A 16,625-nucleotide genomic window follows, 5' to 3' on the forward strand; every position below is an offset into this window, starting at 1 on the left:
AGACTGAGAATGCAGGAGAGTGAACAAACTAATAGTACTGGCCAGTGGCAACAGGGCTAACTTTTGTCTTAATAAAACCATGTCAGTGCCAGAAGGAACAAATTGCTCCCTTTGAAAACAAGATGGGGATCAGCTGTTCCACCAGCAGGCTCAGCCCATAGAGCACTCTGCTTGCAAAGTTCTTTACAATTGTTGAAGCAGTGGCTGCGTATGGAGAGGTGACAACACTTGTCTCCCCACCCTCTCTAACGGAAGCAGGAAGAGCAAGCTTCAGGGTTTTCATTTCATTTTCCTTGCCTGTCCACATTCCTTCTTTGCAGCAACAGCAAATCTTGCCCTGCTCTGTTTACATTTTTGTTCCCTCTTCACAGCCATTCAGTAGAGGCTTCGGTGGAGCATTAGTCTTCTTATGGAGAAAAGACTTAAATGTTCAGTACAGGGAAACAAAGGAGGGGAAGCTCTGGGTCCTAGAGGAAGGCAGGGCTGAGCATGGGCAGGGAGAAGAAGAAGATGGGGAGAGGTTTTAAAAATTCAGATTTGCTTTTTAAATTTAAGGCTGACAGGCCTTACTGTGTCATAGAAGGCAGAAAGAGTGTGAAGGGTAAGCAGGATGCAGTAGAGCTGCTGTGAAGAGAGTTGATACTGTGGTGCAGTTGAGGGAGAGAAGCTAGACTGAGGGTAAAAGTGATGCTTACACAGCCTTTTCTTTATGCTACTCTCCATCCTACAGCAGGGGAGATTAGTGGAACACCACTCAGTGGGATCTGGCAGGTAGAAGGCATTTCCAGAAGTGAGAAATTCTTAAATGTGTATCCAACCCCATCCCAAGGGATGTGCACCAGAGAGGCAGAAAGGCAAAAATGCAGATGAGGGCATGTTTAATATTTGCAAAATGCCATCAGAATCCTCTGAGGTGGATGTGGGAAATGCCCCAGGTGGCCTTTAGAAGGGAAGGGCTGTGTTATGTGTGGACCTTGAGAGAAGAAGAAGATTTGGCTCCAGTGGGGAAGCAGGGCAGCTGCAGCTATGAAAACAAATAGCTTTGTGTGGTATAATTTGAACATTTCACAAGAGTGCTTTCAGATGGTCCTGTGAATGTTTTATGAGTCGTTAAGAAGTGCAGTGCGTGTAAATGACAGTGTGCAGCCATCACTTCGTGGGGAGGGCACGGGTGCCTATTTTGGGTTGACAATGATGTTCAACAAACATCTTGTATTCAGGAGGCCAGCAGCTGCTCATCACTGCTGCTTAACTGCTTACCCTTCACATCTCTCCTGAAAGCATTTCGCAGGTTTAATGCAGCTTTGTTCTCATTTCCGCCACTGTGCACAGATGCGCACAAAAGCAGCACACATGCAGGCATGGAAAGGATTGATCTGGGGGTGAGAGCCTCTGAGCCTGTCTCCTGGAGGGATGGTCACTGGAAAAGAACGGGCTTCTTTATATATATATATATATATATATATATATGTGGATATATATAATCCATCTGACTTAATTTACACCCCTTTACAAGGGTATGAACTATGGCCTGCTGGGACTGCTTTCCCCTCTTGTATTAGGAGGGGAGCCTGAAGTTACTTGCTCTAATTTAGATGTAGATTTCTGAATTTGGTCAGCATTCATCAGTTGAGATCTTTCAACAGTTTGCAAGGCTTTGCCTTTTCAAAAGTGACTTGCTAGACAACTCGCATGCCATGCAGTGAGGTTTGTGTATGTTATGAACAGCTGTGAGGAGCTGCAAGGAGGTACTAGTAATTTTCTATAGGTGAGTTCCACAGTGTAAAACCTAACAGTTTTGCTACTGAATTAATGAAGTGTAACAAAACAGTTGGAAGGATCAGGGAACCACTTGTATCATCTGGATGCAGAATGCAAATTGCTACTTGCTCCAGTCTGCCTCGTCTTTTTCTATTCCTGCCTCTGGTGCTTTATCTTTGTCTCCTTTTGTCAAATTTTTCAGCTCCTGAGGGAAGAGAGACTTTCCTGAAGCTGTTGCCACCAGGAGAGCACCACCTCCTTAAGTGGCAGCAGAAAATATCTTTTTCTCCCTTAACTTCTTCCTCTCTTTGATGTGTATTTTCCTTTACTGTAACCAAGGAATGTACTTTACAATATATTTTAGGGGATGTTTGGGTGGAAGACATTCTGCCAAACAAGATGAAGCTTATGATGAAACTTGGAGAAGGATGCTGTTAACAATCCATTTTCCTTGCCCCATCCCTCCCATCATTTTGGAGGCATGTTGATCTGTAGCTGATAGGAAGAAGTGAGAGTCATGCCTTGCAGTGTTTGCAAACCACATGTAGAGCAGCTATCCACAATGGAGTGTGCTTGGCTAGGCTTTGGTTTTGCTTCTTTGTATGGGGTGATGTGCACAAGCACAGCGCAAGGGTTGTATTTCCTTGAAAGAAGTTAAAGCACCTTTTTTTTTCTGCAGTTGTGTATTCTTCTGTTTTTTTCCCCATCTCTTTTCTTGTCAATTGCAGGTACTACATGAGCCCCTCATTGATGAGGATCCTGTTTTCATTGCTACCTGCACAGAGAGGGAGTTGCGCAAGAGGAAAAAGAGGAAATTCAGTCTCTGGGTTCGGCAGTGCTCATCCACTGGTTTCATCTGCCAGGTGGGTTTTACCTCTTCAAATGTCTTGATTCAGTTCCAGCAGGCCCTTAAATGTATTGCAGGACCAAAGGTAACAGTCACTTCTCTTCATTATGTTGCTGGGGGCTACAGTCTGAATGCAGCCAGTCTGACTCCCGCAGATAGTAGATCCAATGGACAGTGATGACATGTTCCTGATGCTCTGTTTGCTGTATGATTTAACTGAGAGTGTCTGTCTCTAGTACTGTCCATCTGGCTGCCAGCCCTAAGCTAATTAAATTGAAATGCAGTTAAAAGGTCTGTGTGTTTGTACATCCTAAATTTATCTAAATGGCTAGGTACTGTGACTTCTGTCATTTTTAATGAGTCAGCTTCCCTCTCTCTAAGTATAACACTGCATCTGCAATAGCCAGTGGTGTCCAGTAAACTAAATCAATATGGTATCAAGATGTCAATTTTTCTTTGAGAAACATATTAATGGGGGTTCCTATTATGTATCTTTTCACACATTTACTTCTTGATCAAAGAAATAAAATTTGATGTGACTTCGAGGTGAAATGTGAGCTGGAGAGGGAGACATGCTAAAAGGCTTGTTTTTAGTGTTGTGAAGCAATGGGAACATCTTTTCAAATTCTCAGATTGCTCAATTGCTGATTTATTTTCAGACCTCTTGAAAAATTTATTTTGAAACCTAGAGGTCAGGGGGCAGATGTTTTCTGATACTTCTTTTTCCCAGGAGCTTTTGTGAAAAAAGTGTATTTCAGAGTGGTGGTTCAGAGATGCAGGTAGCCCGTGCACATTGCTTGCTCAGGCTGAACGCATGTCAGAACTGCAGGGCCTGTGGATTTGCTACGGTTGGACGTTCGTTCAGAGTAAAGTTTGGTCAGTGAATCATTACAACTGTTTGAGTAGCTGTGCAAGAAAAGAGGCTTGCTGGGAACAGGGATTTGCATTTTCAGCAGTGCTGTTCACTCTGAAAAGAAACGTAGGATCATATATCTTCCATTCATGTTTTAAAGCAGCTGTTTTATCTGATACAAAATGGACTCACCTTGTGAAGCATCCTTTAAAGTTTCTGCTCTCAAGGCTCTTGAAAAGTCATTTTCTATATAGAGGCAGTGTTTTTGATCCCCAAGGAGAACTCCACTAGTCCCACACACAGTTTATTACTGAAGCATATTGGGTATAGCGAGCACAAAGTTTGCTCATCTCTCTTGCCGTGCACCCCCCAGCCAACTGCCACCAAACTAATGAGTCTTCAGATATGCCAGACGTTTCAGATTCTGACCTATAATTATGTTGCACCTCCCATCCTGTCTATTGAGAGAGTAAATTACTGGAATGCAAAATTAGACAGAATAGATGCTCAGCACCACCCTAATTCTCCTGCTCCCTTAATGAATTAGATACGCATGCTTCACTTGCATCCGGATGATGTCCAGGATTATTTTACCAGCTGCCTTCTATTTCCATTCCATGACTTGGCTGTCATTATCAATATGCTAAAATGATTGGGTGAAAGGGACCTTAGAGAAGGGTGAAAAAGAATAGATGGGAACGTGAACATTCATGCTAAATGGAAAAACCTAGTCTGGGAAGGATGGGGATCTTCAACTTTATATGCTGGAAATCCTATGTTCATTTTTGTGTCACACTTATGAGGGATCTTGCAGAATCCAAAACATTGGTTTGATGGTTGTTTGGTTTATTTACGGTATTGAAACAGAGGGGTTTTTTCACTGTGTTTAACATATGGAGAGAATTGATCTAAACTGGTAGAAAACCCAATGTTTTCCCCTTTGTGTGCACACCCTCCCCTTCATCTCTTGTGAAGCTGACATCATGAAGGAAAGACTAGTTGCCTGTTAGTTAAGGACTGACTGGTCTAGCACCTGTCTGCTGTTACAAAAACCTTACAGGCCCCACTTGGAAATATGCAGAAATTCTGTTATACTACCTGGATGAATTCCCTCCCTCATTGTTTCCACATGGTGAAATTGGGGTCCTTTCATTCAAGGTAAAATAGGACTATCAATACTTCAGAAATCAGGCTAATGCAGTTTCAAAAGTCTGAATAATATATATCTATAATAAAGTGAGACACCCAAGCAGATGAGAGAATTGAACTACTTATGAGTGGTTCTCAGGAACGGAAGGAACCTCAAGAGGTCTATGATGCTCCTGGCCAAAAACAAGGTCCTCTGAACCTGATCGATAAGCCTGATGTTAAAGAAATCTCCATTTGAGGAGACATCCTAGTTTTCCCGGTGTTCTGCTTTTCCTACGATGAAAAGGGTTTGTTGGTCTGTTTTGTTAATGTAAAATGGCTATCAGTGTTTTGAAGCCATATGCTGAGCTACTCTGTGAACTCTGGTTGGCAGCTCACAGGTCAGTTGTTAATGTCAGGAATTTCAGCTGTTTGATTCCCCAAATTTCTCTTTCTGCTAATTCTCATGAACAAAGCTGAATCGTGTTTTTGGATGTGAGCAAATACTTCTGTTTGATGACTCATCCTTTACTTTTTTAAGCAAATGGTGTTTGGTTAAAAATCCAGCCCAATAAGCCATACATGGAACAGAAGTGGCATAAAACCCACGTGCTGCTTGTGGATGTAGGAAGGTGTGTAAACTTATATATGCATAATGCAAATAATGTATATATATTAGACTACTTTTCTGTAGTACAGGTAACCTGACTCCAGTCTGACAGTTAAGTCTCTGTTTTAAGGTGGGTGCACAATTTCAGATCATATCTCTGCTTTGGAATTTCTCAAGCAAAGCATCTTGTTGCAGTGAATAGCTTCGTTGCTGAGTATCTTTTCACGGTCAGCTGGCCAAGTGGGAACATGCAGGAAGGACACATCATTCAGACAATGTAAATGTATGTCTACTGCAGTTGGGAACATGAACAAAACCTTTCAGAGGGTTCAGAAGGGCTCCAGGAGAGCTGACTTTGGAAAAGTAGATGGCAAAACTGCTCTGATGCTGTTGCCTTTTTCATCTGCCCTTGATACTGGACATCAAGGTGTCAGCAGCTGCTGCTGCAGGAGAGGGCTTGGGCCTTTTTATTTCTTTCCTTCTAATTCAATGAGAACAACAAACTCAGCTTGCAGGACCTCGGGTGTCCCTCTCTGCTCCGTCTTCTCTTTGCTTTCCTTTTTTCCCTCCAATCTATTTCCCTATATACTGGTTAGCACTTATATTTCTTTACTTATCACTAAGACACTTTTCAAACCAATATTTTTATGTCTTGATTGCATTTTAAATGGTTGCAGTACCTAAGAAGTCTTTCTTTCTTAGAGCATTTGCTGAGTAAGTCATCCTATTTAAATCAAAACTCCAGTTGTGTCAGTTTTTGTCAGTTTTTATTTCTCTCTTTCTCTCAAAATCTGGAACTCTTGCTTGTAAAAGGTGTTCATAAATATGATTTGTAAGAATCTTTTTCATTTTATATATAGCAATATTGCTTATCAAAAAATGATGAAGTAAGCGGCCAAATATCTGGTCAGGGCTAGTTACTTTGGTCTTTGTAGGGCACACTGTGCTCTGTCTTTGCATTTTTTGTGTGGCTCAAAAGGAATGAGTGTGGTTATGAGTAACTGTTACTAAGTGATGCCTAGTCCTTGCATAGCTCCTCTTGCACAAGAAGGTTTTCTGATTATTTTGCAGGAGAAGGAAGCACAGGATGCTGGTGAACCTCAGCACTGAACCCCATGGAGAGTCAGGCAGAACAAGCCTATTCCCATACTGCCTCATCCTGAACCACAGACACTTAGCACAAATGTAACCCTAAGACAGTCCCTGACCCAAAGAGCCATCAATCAACAAAATGGAAGGCAGTGTGTAGATGGTAGAGAGCACTGGAAAGTGACAGTCAGGCAATATTAATTACTGTGATAGGCGGTAATGGAATTAGCTCATCAACGTAATTATTAGCTTAAAAAAACTGATATCATGGTGAGAAAGAAATTACTTTATGGATGTGTATATCCTTCTCTATTCATTGAGATGAATTTTATTCTCTGAGGCTGTAGTGTACACTTTTCCCTTTCCACACCCCCTTCCCTGCCCCCATGTATAGGGGCTCTGCACTTGCTTTTATTCCCTGGCAGAAAATTCTTGCAATAATGCATTTAATTTTCACTAATATCCTTGTGAAATATGTTGCTCAGATTTATGAAGTCCTTCAGGTCCTTGTGTTGGGACTGAATTTCCATATTCCACTGCTTGCACTGAAGAAGTGATGAGTCAGAACAGATTAAGGAAAAGTACTGTGTATCTGCAGCTTGAGTCTTTCCATGTTCCTGAAGGATCAGTGACTTGCATGATAGCTATGTTTAAAGAGTGAAACTTGGATCAGGGTGGCCCCTGCCTGACAGGGTAAGAAGGGGTTCTCTCACCAAAGAACAGCAGTCTCAGTGAAGGGAGATGTTTAAAGTAACTCCACAGATCAGTGGCAGAGCTCTCAGTTGCAGCAAAAAAACCCCAAACAATGAAAACACCATGCTTTTATAATAAATGCTATACTTCATTTCAGACAGGGTAAGTACAATCAGTTTGAATACTTTGTAACCTTGTTGATTTTACAGAGTAAGAATTTACTTCCAGAATTTAGAGAAACTGAGATTGTGCCCCAAAGAATTTATAATTTCACAACACACCACGTAAGTGTATTTAGTCAATGGGAAAGGGAGAGGTAAATGAACTTGGAATGAGTTTTGTCTTCAAGGTCAGAGTTGCAGGAGAGTTAACAATCTGTGCATTTTTTTAATAAAGCTGCTCAGAAATGGCAGTGTTTCAGCCTATTTAAGTTCTGTTTCGAGATTAGTCTGAGCCCTTGCATTTCTTTAAACAGTGTACTGATAATTCCTCTATTGCTGGAACAGTTGCACCTGGAACACACAGATGTAGCAGCTGCTTTGAGGAGGTTCTCAAGGTCAGGCTTTGGCTGGAAGGGGATCCCAGAAAATCTGATTGCCTTCATTTGTCAGTCACTGTTAGCTGGAAAATCCTATCTGCTTTCTTCCTCTGGCACCCACCAGGCTCTGGCTTTTTATTGAATGTGGTTCTGTATCATCAGCATCTGAGAATCCTAGATCTCAGTTAAAAGTCAATTATCCTCTTGATCACTGGTTTTAAGTGGGAAGGTAGATGTATGATGGGCCAGTTCTATTCATTTTTTTGGAGTTTACAATCTTACCGTGTTTCTAGATGAATGGGAAAACCAAACATCTAAATGTGACCTAATGCAAAGATCTCTCACAGAGTTTACATGCAGTCCTAGTGTCTATTTTCAGGTGGGAATGAAGGTTTTTTTTCAGTTCCTGTCTGAGGTGCTTGGAGTTTATGGCAATAAAACTACCTGTATAGTCGTGTCCTTTCTGCAGCTCTTCTCACTCAGTGCAACTCTGCCTGGGGAAGGAGGCTAAAAGTGCCAGAGCCTCCTACTCTTCCGTACGCCATAGGAATGCCCCTCATGGATCCTATCCCTTTGTGCTGGGTGCTGTAAGCAGAACAAAAAGATGATCCCTGCCTTAGCAAGTTTAGCATCTAAGTGCAAGGTGGAAGCTTAAGCTTCCCACAGCAAATCACTTTAGTTCAGATACATTTTGGCTGCCCAGAGAACTCTGGAAGCAGGCTGAGTGCTTCAGTATTTCTTGGCTAATGCATACAGCAGAGTTGGGACTAACGCACTGCTAGGCACCAGTATATATCCTACTCCCAATGAGCCTGCATGGGCCAGGTAGTCATCAGCCTTGTTGCTCCTCCTTGGAAATGAGCTGGGTCCTTGATGTTACTGATTTGTCATCTACTGGTTGTATCTTAAGACTTTATGCCCTTTTTATGTAAGTATATTCCTCCTTGAGCTACTATGTGTTGTCCTCTCAGCAGTAACAGCAGTTCTGATAGTTTATACTTTACTTTACTTGCATCACTTATATACCTTCTCACATCTCCTCGCTTACACACCTTCTCACAGCTCAGCAGTAATTTTCTTAGAAAAACTGAGTCAGTGTTGTGCAATTGTGTGGCACCAGAGTGAAGCCTCAACCATGGACCTGAGCTGGGCTGCCAGTTACATGGAAGGAGCCTGGAAAAGCAGCATTAAGAAGCAGCAGGACCAATGCATTGATTAGCAATTGCCTTGTGGGGATTGTATGCTTTATAGGAAAGGTTTTGAAGATCAAGAGGAGAGAGCTCTGCCAAGGTTAGTGGTGATTTCCAACCAGGCAGGAGAAGGGCAGCATGGAAAGAGGCAAATATGGGCTTCTTTGACATTACTGGTTGGATGCCTGGCTTCATGGGGCAGATGCGGGCAGGAATCAGTATACTGACAAGGTATGGGAGGAGATCAATAGGGAAACCTAAACCATAAAGGCTTGTCTCTATTTTCCAGCCCCATTTTCATTTAATGCTGCAAAGAAGAGGGAACTGGCGGACGGCTGATGTGGTTGAAGCAAAGGGTTAGGCAAGTGATTTGAGGGGCAGAGCACTGTCTGGATGTCGAGATACATTTCAGCAGGGCCAACGAAAAGAAGGATGATTGCAGTAATTGAGAGGAGAGCCAGTCAGTTCTTAGGTATTTGGAAGAACAGGAAATTATCACTTTCATAATAATTAATCTGCCTGACCTAGATGTGGCTGCCTGAGAGAAGGTACAGAGAGAAATCTGTGTTTGGTGATCTATGGGTTGTTGGTCTGCCATACAGGTAAGATGTTGTAGTGCCCTCAGTGGTAAGGAAATAACATGGAAGAGGGATGTCATGGCCTTAAGCCATACTGGACTTGCATTGTCAACTCTACCAGCATCTTTTTGCTAGTCTCACTAAGATCTTTTTAAAAACTTTGAAGAACATGTGCAGGCAAAACAGACATTTGTCAGTCCTCAGCACAAAGATATTAGCTGGATTTTTACGTTCCTGCAGATTGAAATAATTCAAAATAGGATGCAGAGGGAGAAAAGAAGGGGACCGAGGAAAGAGCTTTGTAAGGAACACCAAGAGCTAGCTGGGAACAGATTGGGAAAACTATGTCTCTCTTGCATACTATTTTGAAAGTAGTCTTTAGAATAGTAGGAACAGAATGAAGAGAGACTCAAAAAAATGAAAATGTATGGTCTTGGTAGAGCACCATTACTGGTACCAACAACTGCTAGACCTAAGAGCTGTCTGGGTAGAGATGATTAAAGAAGGGGGAAATATGAACTGCAGCAGGTTTAGGGTGAGACTGGAGGGGAGAGTCTCCCAACAGTGTTGGTAATGGCAGCCATTAGAGATGAGGTTTGGAATGAGAGGGGAAAATGGAGTGAGGCAGGATCTAGAAAGTAGTGCTAGGAATTAGCAGTTGTGTATTTAGCTGTGAAGTCTATAGAAAAAAATAAAGGGGTTTTTTTGATAGCTATTTAGGATCCAAAAAGTGTGACTGCTTTTCTTTGTTCTCTTGCTTTTATAACTGTGTCATCTTTCTGTTTTGTGGTTGTTTAGGATCTGCCCTTTGTGAGATATTTTTGCACAACATAGCTTTCAAAATCTTCCTTCTGTTTATTACTACCTCTGCCCTTTTTTTTCTTCCAAATGCCATGTATTTCATTTGAGAATTGTACCCTGGGGTGCTTCAATTATGCATGAAGGTGGAATATTTGGGATGTGCTATTCACAAGTGCTTTCAATATGCCATCTGAACTTTGAATATGAGCAGAATCGCTAATATTTTAGTTTCTAGGGCACATTCTCTTAAATGAGCAGTCAAGATGCAGCTTTTGTTCCTAAGTGCTCAGTATTTTACTCAGTCTCCGTGAGACCTTACGAACCTTCCACATGAGGATGATGAAAACATATTGGATTGAATGTATCTGGTGCAGTAGGGCTGCCACAGATAGAGACGTGGTAGAATTGACCATGTTGTTGTTCTGATAAGAAACAAATAGTTGAGGGATGACTAGATAAAGCTCCATTTCTGTCCCAGTACTGCAGGTTAAAGATCTTCAACCTGTAGTTGCCTCCTAAGACGTATGATGTTGCATCTATAGAAGTTATCCCATTTGGTGCCGTAGATCAAATGGATTGGTAGCCACTAGAAAAAGATACACAGTGAAAGAGATCTCTGCAGATATTCAAGAAGCATTGCTTTGACTGTCACCTGCAGAAGCAGAAGATATTGGCTGCCAGAATCTCCATCTGTTATCCAGCAAGAGTTGTTCAGCCTGTACTTCCAATGATATATTGCTGGTGGTGCACATGGAAAGGGCATAAAGCTCTAATGCTGTCCCAGGGCAAACCAGAAAGTCTAGTTAATGGTTTAACAAACATTTTTGAGGAGCAGCTTCTGACTGTGACTGTGAAGGTCTTGTAGCCAATTTCTGGCAATTTATGCTTTTTCTGCAGACTGCTGATTCTTAAATACTACTAATGTATTACAGAAAAGGAGGGAAAGCTGTGGGAGGTAGAATGAAATAATCTGGATGAGAGGACAGGGAGAGGGGAAAGTAAAGGCCATATGGGATCTTAGGCATTTGCAAAAATAATTGAAGCTGTGCCTTTGTCAGTTGTCTGTACCCAGCCACTGTTTCACAGCAGCCGTTATGCCTTCCAACATTGTGCTGCTGTCATCCATCTTCCCAATAGAGCTGGACATGATAAAGCTTTGAATGATGCTTCTCCAAAACAAGAAATACTGTGCCAAGAACAAAGGTTGTTGTTGGGTAGGCAAGTAAGTGCCCAAGGAGAAAAGAAAGAAGTATATTTAACATTGAAGAAGGAGGGAAGGTTTAGCAGTGTGTATGGATGTTTGAGTAAAGGGCACTGGGGAGGTGAACAGAGCAAAGGGAGATGAGAATCACAGCCAGGTGCACAGGGAATTCTGCTAACAAAACCGATGGAGTTTGTAGCATCCTACTATGAAAATAGGGGTACCTCAGTGGACAGTTGCATGGTGGGCATGCTCTTAAAAGTAGCTGCTTGCAGACACATACCAACCCACAGTGAGGGACCAGTTGGCACACCAGCAGTGCCAGAAGACTGTCTCATCCCTTAGAGGGACAGCACTCTATAAGAAACATGGAGTGAGCATGGTGCAGCAGAGATTCCTCGTTGGCTAAGACTTACTGGATTAGGGGAGGTAAGGAGTAGGACACTTTTATAGACTTAGATTCCTGCTTTGTTTTCAGCTCAACTGCTAATCCAAGGTCAAAACTAATTGTCCACATCTTCTGTCTTCACTGCCATGTCTGCAGATTTTAAGAGTTTGATGTGTGGTCTCTGTGCTGACGTACTAGTACCCTAATCTTAATTTTGTTGCCAATAATCATGAAACACCTTTGCTGTAAATTTGGAACAATCTGCCCTTTGAATGCATTCCACTGTTAAGCTGCTCTCTGAATCCCTGATTAATAACCTAAATGACTTATCATAATTAGCTAGTCCTCAGCCTTAGAATTGGGGAACGCACAAATTTGACAGCTTTCAAAAGTAAGTGGAGCAGGATCAGGGAGTCTGCAAACATTTCTGCCTTTGTCCTCATCTGGAAGCTGTTTCTATCAAAAAGGGGATTTAATTTTTTTTTTTTTTTTAAGCACTGTGTATTTAAGACTTCCTTTTTAATTCATACTCTATTTCTTTTTGGAATTAGTGCGTATTTGTCCTTGCACCAACTTTGTTCTTTAGCATGTCAGTACCTTCAAAATACAAATTATGTCTCATTTCTCAGAGATTTCATACATAACAGACTCTGATGAAGTCTATTCCACAATGCATGAATTGCTAGGGAATATTACATAAAATATATATAGAATGTCAGTGCTGGGAGATGTACCATCTAAAATAGGGAGAAGCTGTTTAATTGAATTTTATTCTTCTCTAAGATCATTGAGTTACAAATTCCTGGGACCACTACTGCAAACATGAGCATTTTTGTTCTCTGAGCATTGCAATGAACTTTCATTTATAACAGGGTGCGTGTAAGAGAAATAGGCTATACAGGAAAGCAATGCTTCATGCTTTGCACGGTTGAAGTTTCAAACAAATTTAGCAAAGTTGTTGTGGATACATCACTCCAAAAAACAAGGCAAAATTCCTTTTTCCTGCCCCTGAATACTGAACAAGTTTCAGCTTTTTCTCTGACAGGTAAAATTTTCTGGAATTCATAAAACTTTTGAGTACTTTAGAGCCAAAGTCATGAAGGCAGGCCTGTACAGTTTTTTCAGAAAATTTGCATTCGTGTGTGTTTTTTAAATCTTTCCAAGTTCCATGGTGTTAGAGTACTGTTTGAGTGACTGAGCAGTGTCTGCTTCTTCTCATTTTTCTTTCCAGCATGTTATTTTTGCTGACTCTCAGAATAAGATGAAGGTTAGATGCCTAGTTGGCTTTATTGGGTGTTGAACTTTGGTAAAAGTTATACTTGTAAAATACTGTCATTGATATAAAATGGGAGTACAAATGTGTACAAATTTGTATACAAAGGAAGGGTTACACATTTTCTCCCTCTGCATGGCAGTGCAGGAGACTCCTCTCCTGGAGGGGTCTCTGGTACTAATGAAGCAATAGCTTGACTTCAGTGCTCTTTCAGTTGTTGGGACTTTGGTTAATTATAGTCGCATTACTAAGGGGTCAGTGTTCCTGCACTCCAACACAAACACGTGTGTCCACCTACAGCTGATGGTGACAGCTCTTGAAATGCATAGCCCTGTGGACTGACTGTAGCAGGGTATGCGCTAAGGCTCCTGCAGCCTGCTGTGAGACAGGCATTTCCCTACTAACCACAGTGTATTGTGCTGTACCCAGCCTCTGGTTCAGTCTGTTTTGGTGGGTTGTCTCCAAATCATGATCTAAGTAAAGGATCTAAGAACTAGCACTGTGCCTGGAGAGTTTGATGATGATGTTCTGGCTGGTTGGGTATGTGTTTAGCTGGCTACTCTCATTTACGGGGGTGCAGACACAGTTTCATCACAGCCTGACAGTTGCTGCCAATGGGAAATAAATCTGAATATTAATGCAGTGAAGGTAATGGGCCATTTCCTTCTGGTCATCTTGTACTGGCCTTTCGTGAAACTGAAGTTCCCATGCTCTCCTTTTGCTGACAGCATTGAAGTCTACACAGATTCAGTACAACACATAATCTCAATTATGACTGGAGTCTTTTCCTGCCAAGTAAACAATTTTCAAACTGCGCAACAGTGAGAGGAGCCTCAGGAAGTCCTTAAGATGAGGTGAAGGATGCTGTATTTATTGGTAACTGTGCCAGCTAACCTGAGGTGGTTTTAAAGCAACAGCCCCTTGAAAGGGACTTTAATCAGCATTTTATAAAAAGTGTCTGCTGCCTTGATTTTCAGCTTGTCTCACATAGAGCTGTATAAGTTGCATCTGCTCTCTCTGGATTCCTTATAACCTTCTGACTTTTCTTACCATTTCTTATTTAAGATTTATGTCCATCTCAAAGAAGGGAGTGGTGCCGATGGGCTGGATGCTTTAAAGAACAAACCGCAGCTTCACAGTATGGTGGCTAAAAGCCTTTGTCAGAACGCCTCTGGGAAGAACTACATCATCTTCACAGGCCCAAGCATTACCAGCCTGAATCTCTTTGAAGAATTTGAGAAGCAAGGTGTGTATTGGGTGACTGACTGGGTTTTAATGGTGACAGACCTAGATACCTTCTGCCAAAAAAAACTTCCTAAAACTTCCTAAAGTCTTCACTGATATTTTGATTCCTTATATAGGTAAGTTGTTCATCACTAAGAAATGTTCTCATTCATCAGAAGGTACTATACAGAGGACTTTCTAAGTTGTTCTTTAAGTCTTATGCTTTAAGTCTTCAAAATGAGGATGTAAACCACATTTTAATAAGATTATTTAAAGCCCTTGATTTTGTCCTTTGCCTTAGAAATGGGAGGTCAAATCTATATGGCCTGGGGGACTTTTCAGGAGATCTCCTATCTGCTTGTGATTTTTCTGTTCCCGTTGTGAAAGACTATGGGTGGGATGAATCCTTAGGGATGTACCTTAGAAGTCTTTGTTGGTTTAATATCTGTTGGAGATATAACTTCTCTAGATGATATTCTATGCCACTTCAAAAGCCCTAGAAAAGTGGGGGCTTGTTTGTTTGTTTGGGTTTTTGTTTGTTTGTTTGGGGTTTTGTGTGGGGTTTTTTGTTTGGTTTTGGGTTTTTTTGCTGGTATCAACATACCTCGGTAGGACAGTTTTTAGTTTTGGAAGCATAATAAACTCTACATTAGCAAAAGCACACCTGCCAGCGGAATGATGTCTCTCCCAGCAAGTTTCATGCTAGTGCAGAGTAATCCCAGGTCATCCTTTATGTCAGATCCCCCCTCACCTTGGACGTGGAAAAGTCACGTGTTGCTTTACTTTCAGCAATGCTGAGGACTTGTGACTCCCCTTAAATTACAGAACTACACTCTTGCCAGTCACTTTTAAGTCATTTCATGTAACTCTTGGCTTGTTCTTTGGTCATCACGGCCTTACAGAGTTGGTGTGATGTGTAGAATAGGTCCTTCATAGCAGTAAGGCTGGAGGCTGCCAATATGCATCACGGCGAGGCCATTTCCTGTTTCAACACACCACCGATGTCCAAGTTTTGCTTTTGGCATTGCAGAAAATTAAACTCACGCAAACCATTATATTAATGAAACATGGCCCAAAGCAGGGGGAAGGTCTGGGAATTGAGACAATATGTTGATTCTTATTTAAAATGAGAACATCAGTGAGCTGCACCAGTGCTGTAGTTGAGCGCTTCAGACTGTGCTGGCACTGAGGGCTGTCTCTGTTGAGTTCCATGCAGGACTTAGCTCCTACATTGTTTTAGATAAGCTGAAAGCTCACTGAGTACAGTGTTATACCTGCATATTCTTGTAAAAGAGCCATGCTTTCCCAAAGGCTGCAAACAGCCAAATGGGAAAGAAGTCAAGCATATTTGTAGCGCACTGGAGTTTTTCCTCTGAGCAGAGACTGATCTTTAGTAAATAGTTTTTTACAGCTGATTATAAGCATTACATTTTTAAAACTACTAAATCAATGATGCAAAATGTGGGTTTAAAAAAATGGAGAGAATAACACACATACTCCTAGTACCTGAGATTAAATTTTAAGGTTTAAATACAAAGACTGACAGACAAAAACTTGACTGTTGAATTGCATCCTTTATGCTCAGCTAGGGAAGGATAAAGACAATCTGGTGTGATCCAGTTGATCTGTAACCCTGGTGAAAAAGATGCATGGCTACTAAACCAGCTGAGTGTTTATTACTTGCAGGTAATTCAAATTGTTCACAGGGTTGAATTATTCATGGGCTTTACACTGCCCAGATCATTCAAATTAATGGTTTCTAGCAGGTAACAAATTCAGTAGTGTCTTTTTAAAGCATATAATTTTTACTCACTATCTGATCAAATATGCTAATGCAATACTGAGAATTTAGTTTGCTTCATGACTTGTTATATAGCTTCATGAGACTTTATGATCTTTGACAGCTGCCTCCAAAATTAAATTTCAGATCTAGTACACACTATCACCTTCCTAGGGGTGAAGTTATGAGGTGGGTGGGGGTTTAACAGTAAGACAGCAGGTTTATTGACTTTGCAAAATAGCATGGCACTCCTATATCAAGAAGATCATGGGGAACAAAGCATTTCTGTGTAATAAGGTCATGGGATTGTCTGCATTTGCCAGGAGTTACAAGGGGCTAGCTCAGAGGTTTTGCAGGGGGATGTTGAACTGGAAAGACTGTGAGACACTGGGAGAGGTGAGATGCTTGACATGCCAAGCTGTGGTGAAGTCAGTAAGAGCCTTGAAGGAGATGGTGTTTACTGACTCTCTGCAAAGCAGATGGTGTATTGCCAGCACCTGCTGGGATTCTACTGCATTGGCAGGACACTTGGGAAGAGGCAAGCAAAGAAGCCTGGACTGTACAGAGAGATCTCTCCTGATCTATCAGAGTAAGTCCATGTTGGGGTTTTCTGGTAGGTGGCTTAGCCATCTAAATCTGAAAAGGGCCACACCGTGACCAAGATGTGTCAT

At 41.6% G+C, this 16,625-nt stretch overlaps 1 protein-coding gene across 2 annotated transcripts in view; it reads left to right on the forward strand.

The window, feature by feature from the left end:
- The window catches only part of PGBD5 (piggyBac transposable element derived 5), a 73,154-nt gene that overhangs the window by 36,439 nt on the left and 20,090 nt on the right, over positions 1-16,625 (forward strand). Inside the window, exons 3-5 of one of the 2 annotated variants that reach the window (XM_017817524.1) lie at positions 2,490-2,624; positions 14,016-14,196; positions 16,478-16,543. In XM_017817524.1, coding sequence (XP_017673013.1) covers positions 2,490-2,624; positions 14,016-14,196; positions 16,478-16,543 — 382 coding nt within the window. The remainder of the gene's footprint in view (positions 1-2,489; positions 2,625-14,015; positions 14,197-16,477; positions 16,544-16,625) is intronic. The other variant, XM_017817523.1, reaches the window with a different exon arrangement.

Source organism: Lepidothrix coronata, unplaced genomic scaffold (genome assembly GCF_001604755.1).
Source record: "Lepidothrix coronata isolate B3197 unplaced genomic scaffold, Lepidothrix_coronata-1.0 Scaffold61, whole genome shotgun sequence".
Classification (NCBI taxonomy): Eukaryota; Metazoa; Chordata; class Aves; order Passeriformes; family Pipridae; genus Lepidothrix; species Lepidothrix coronata.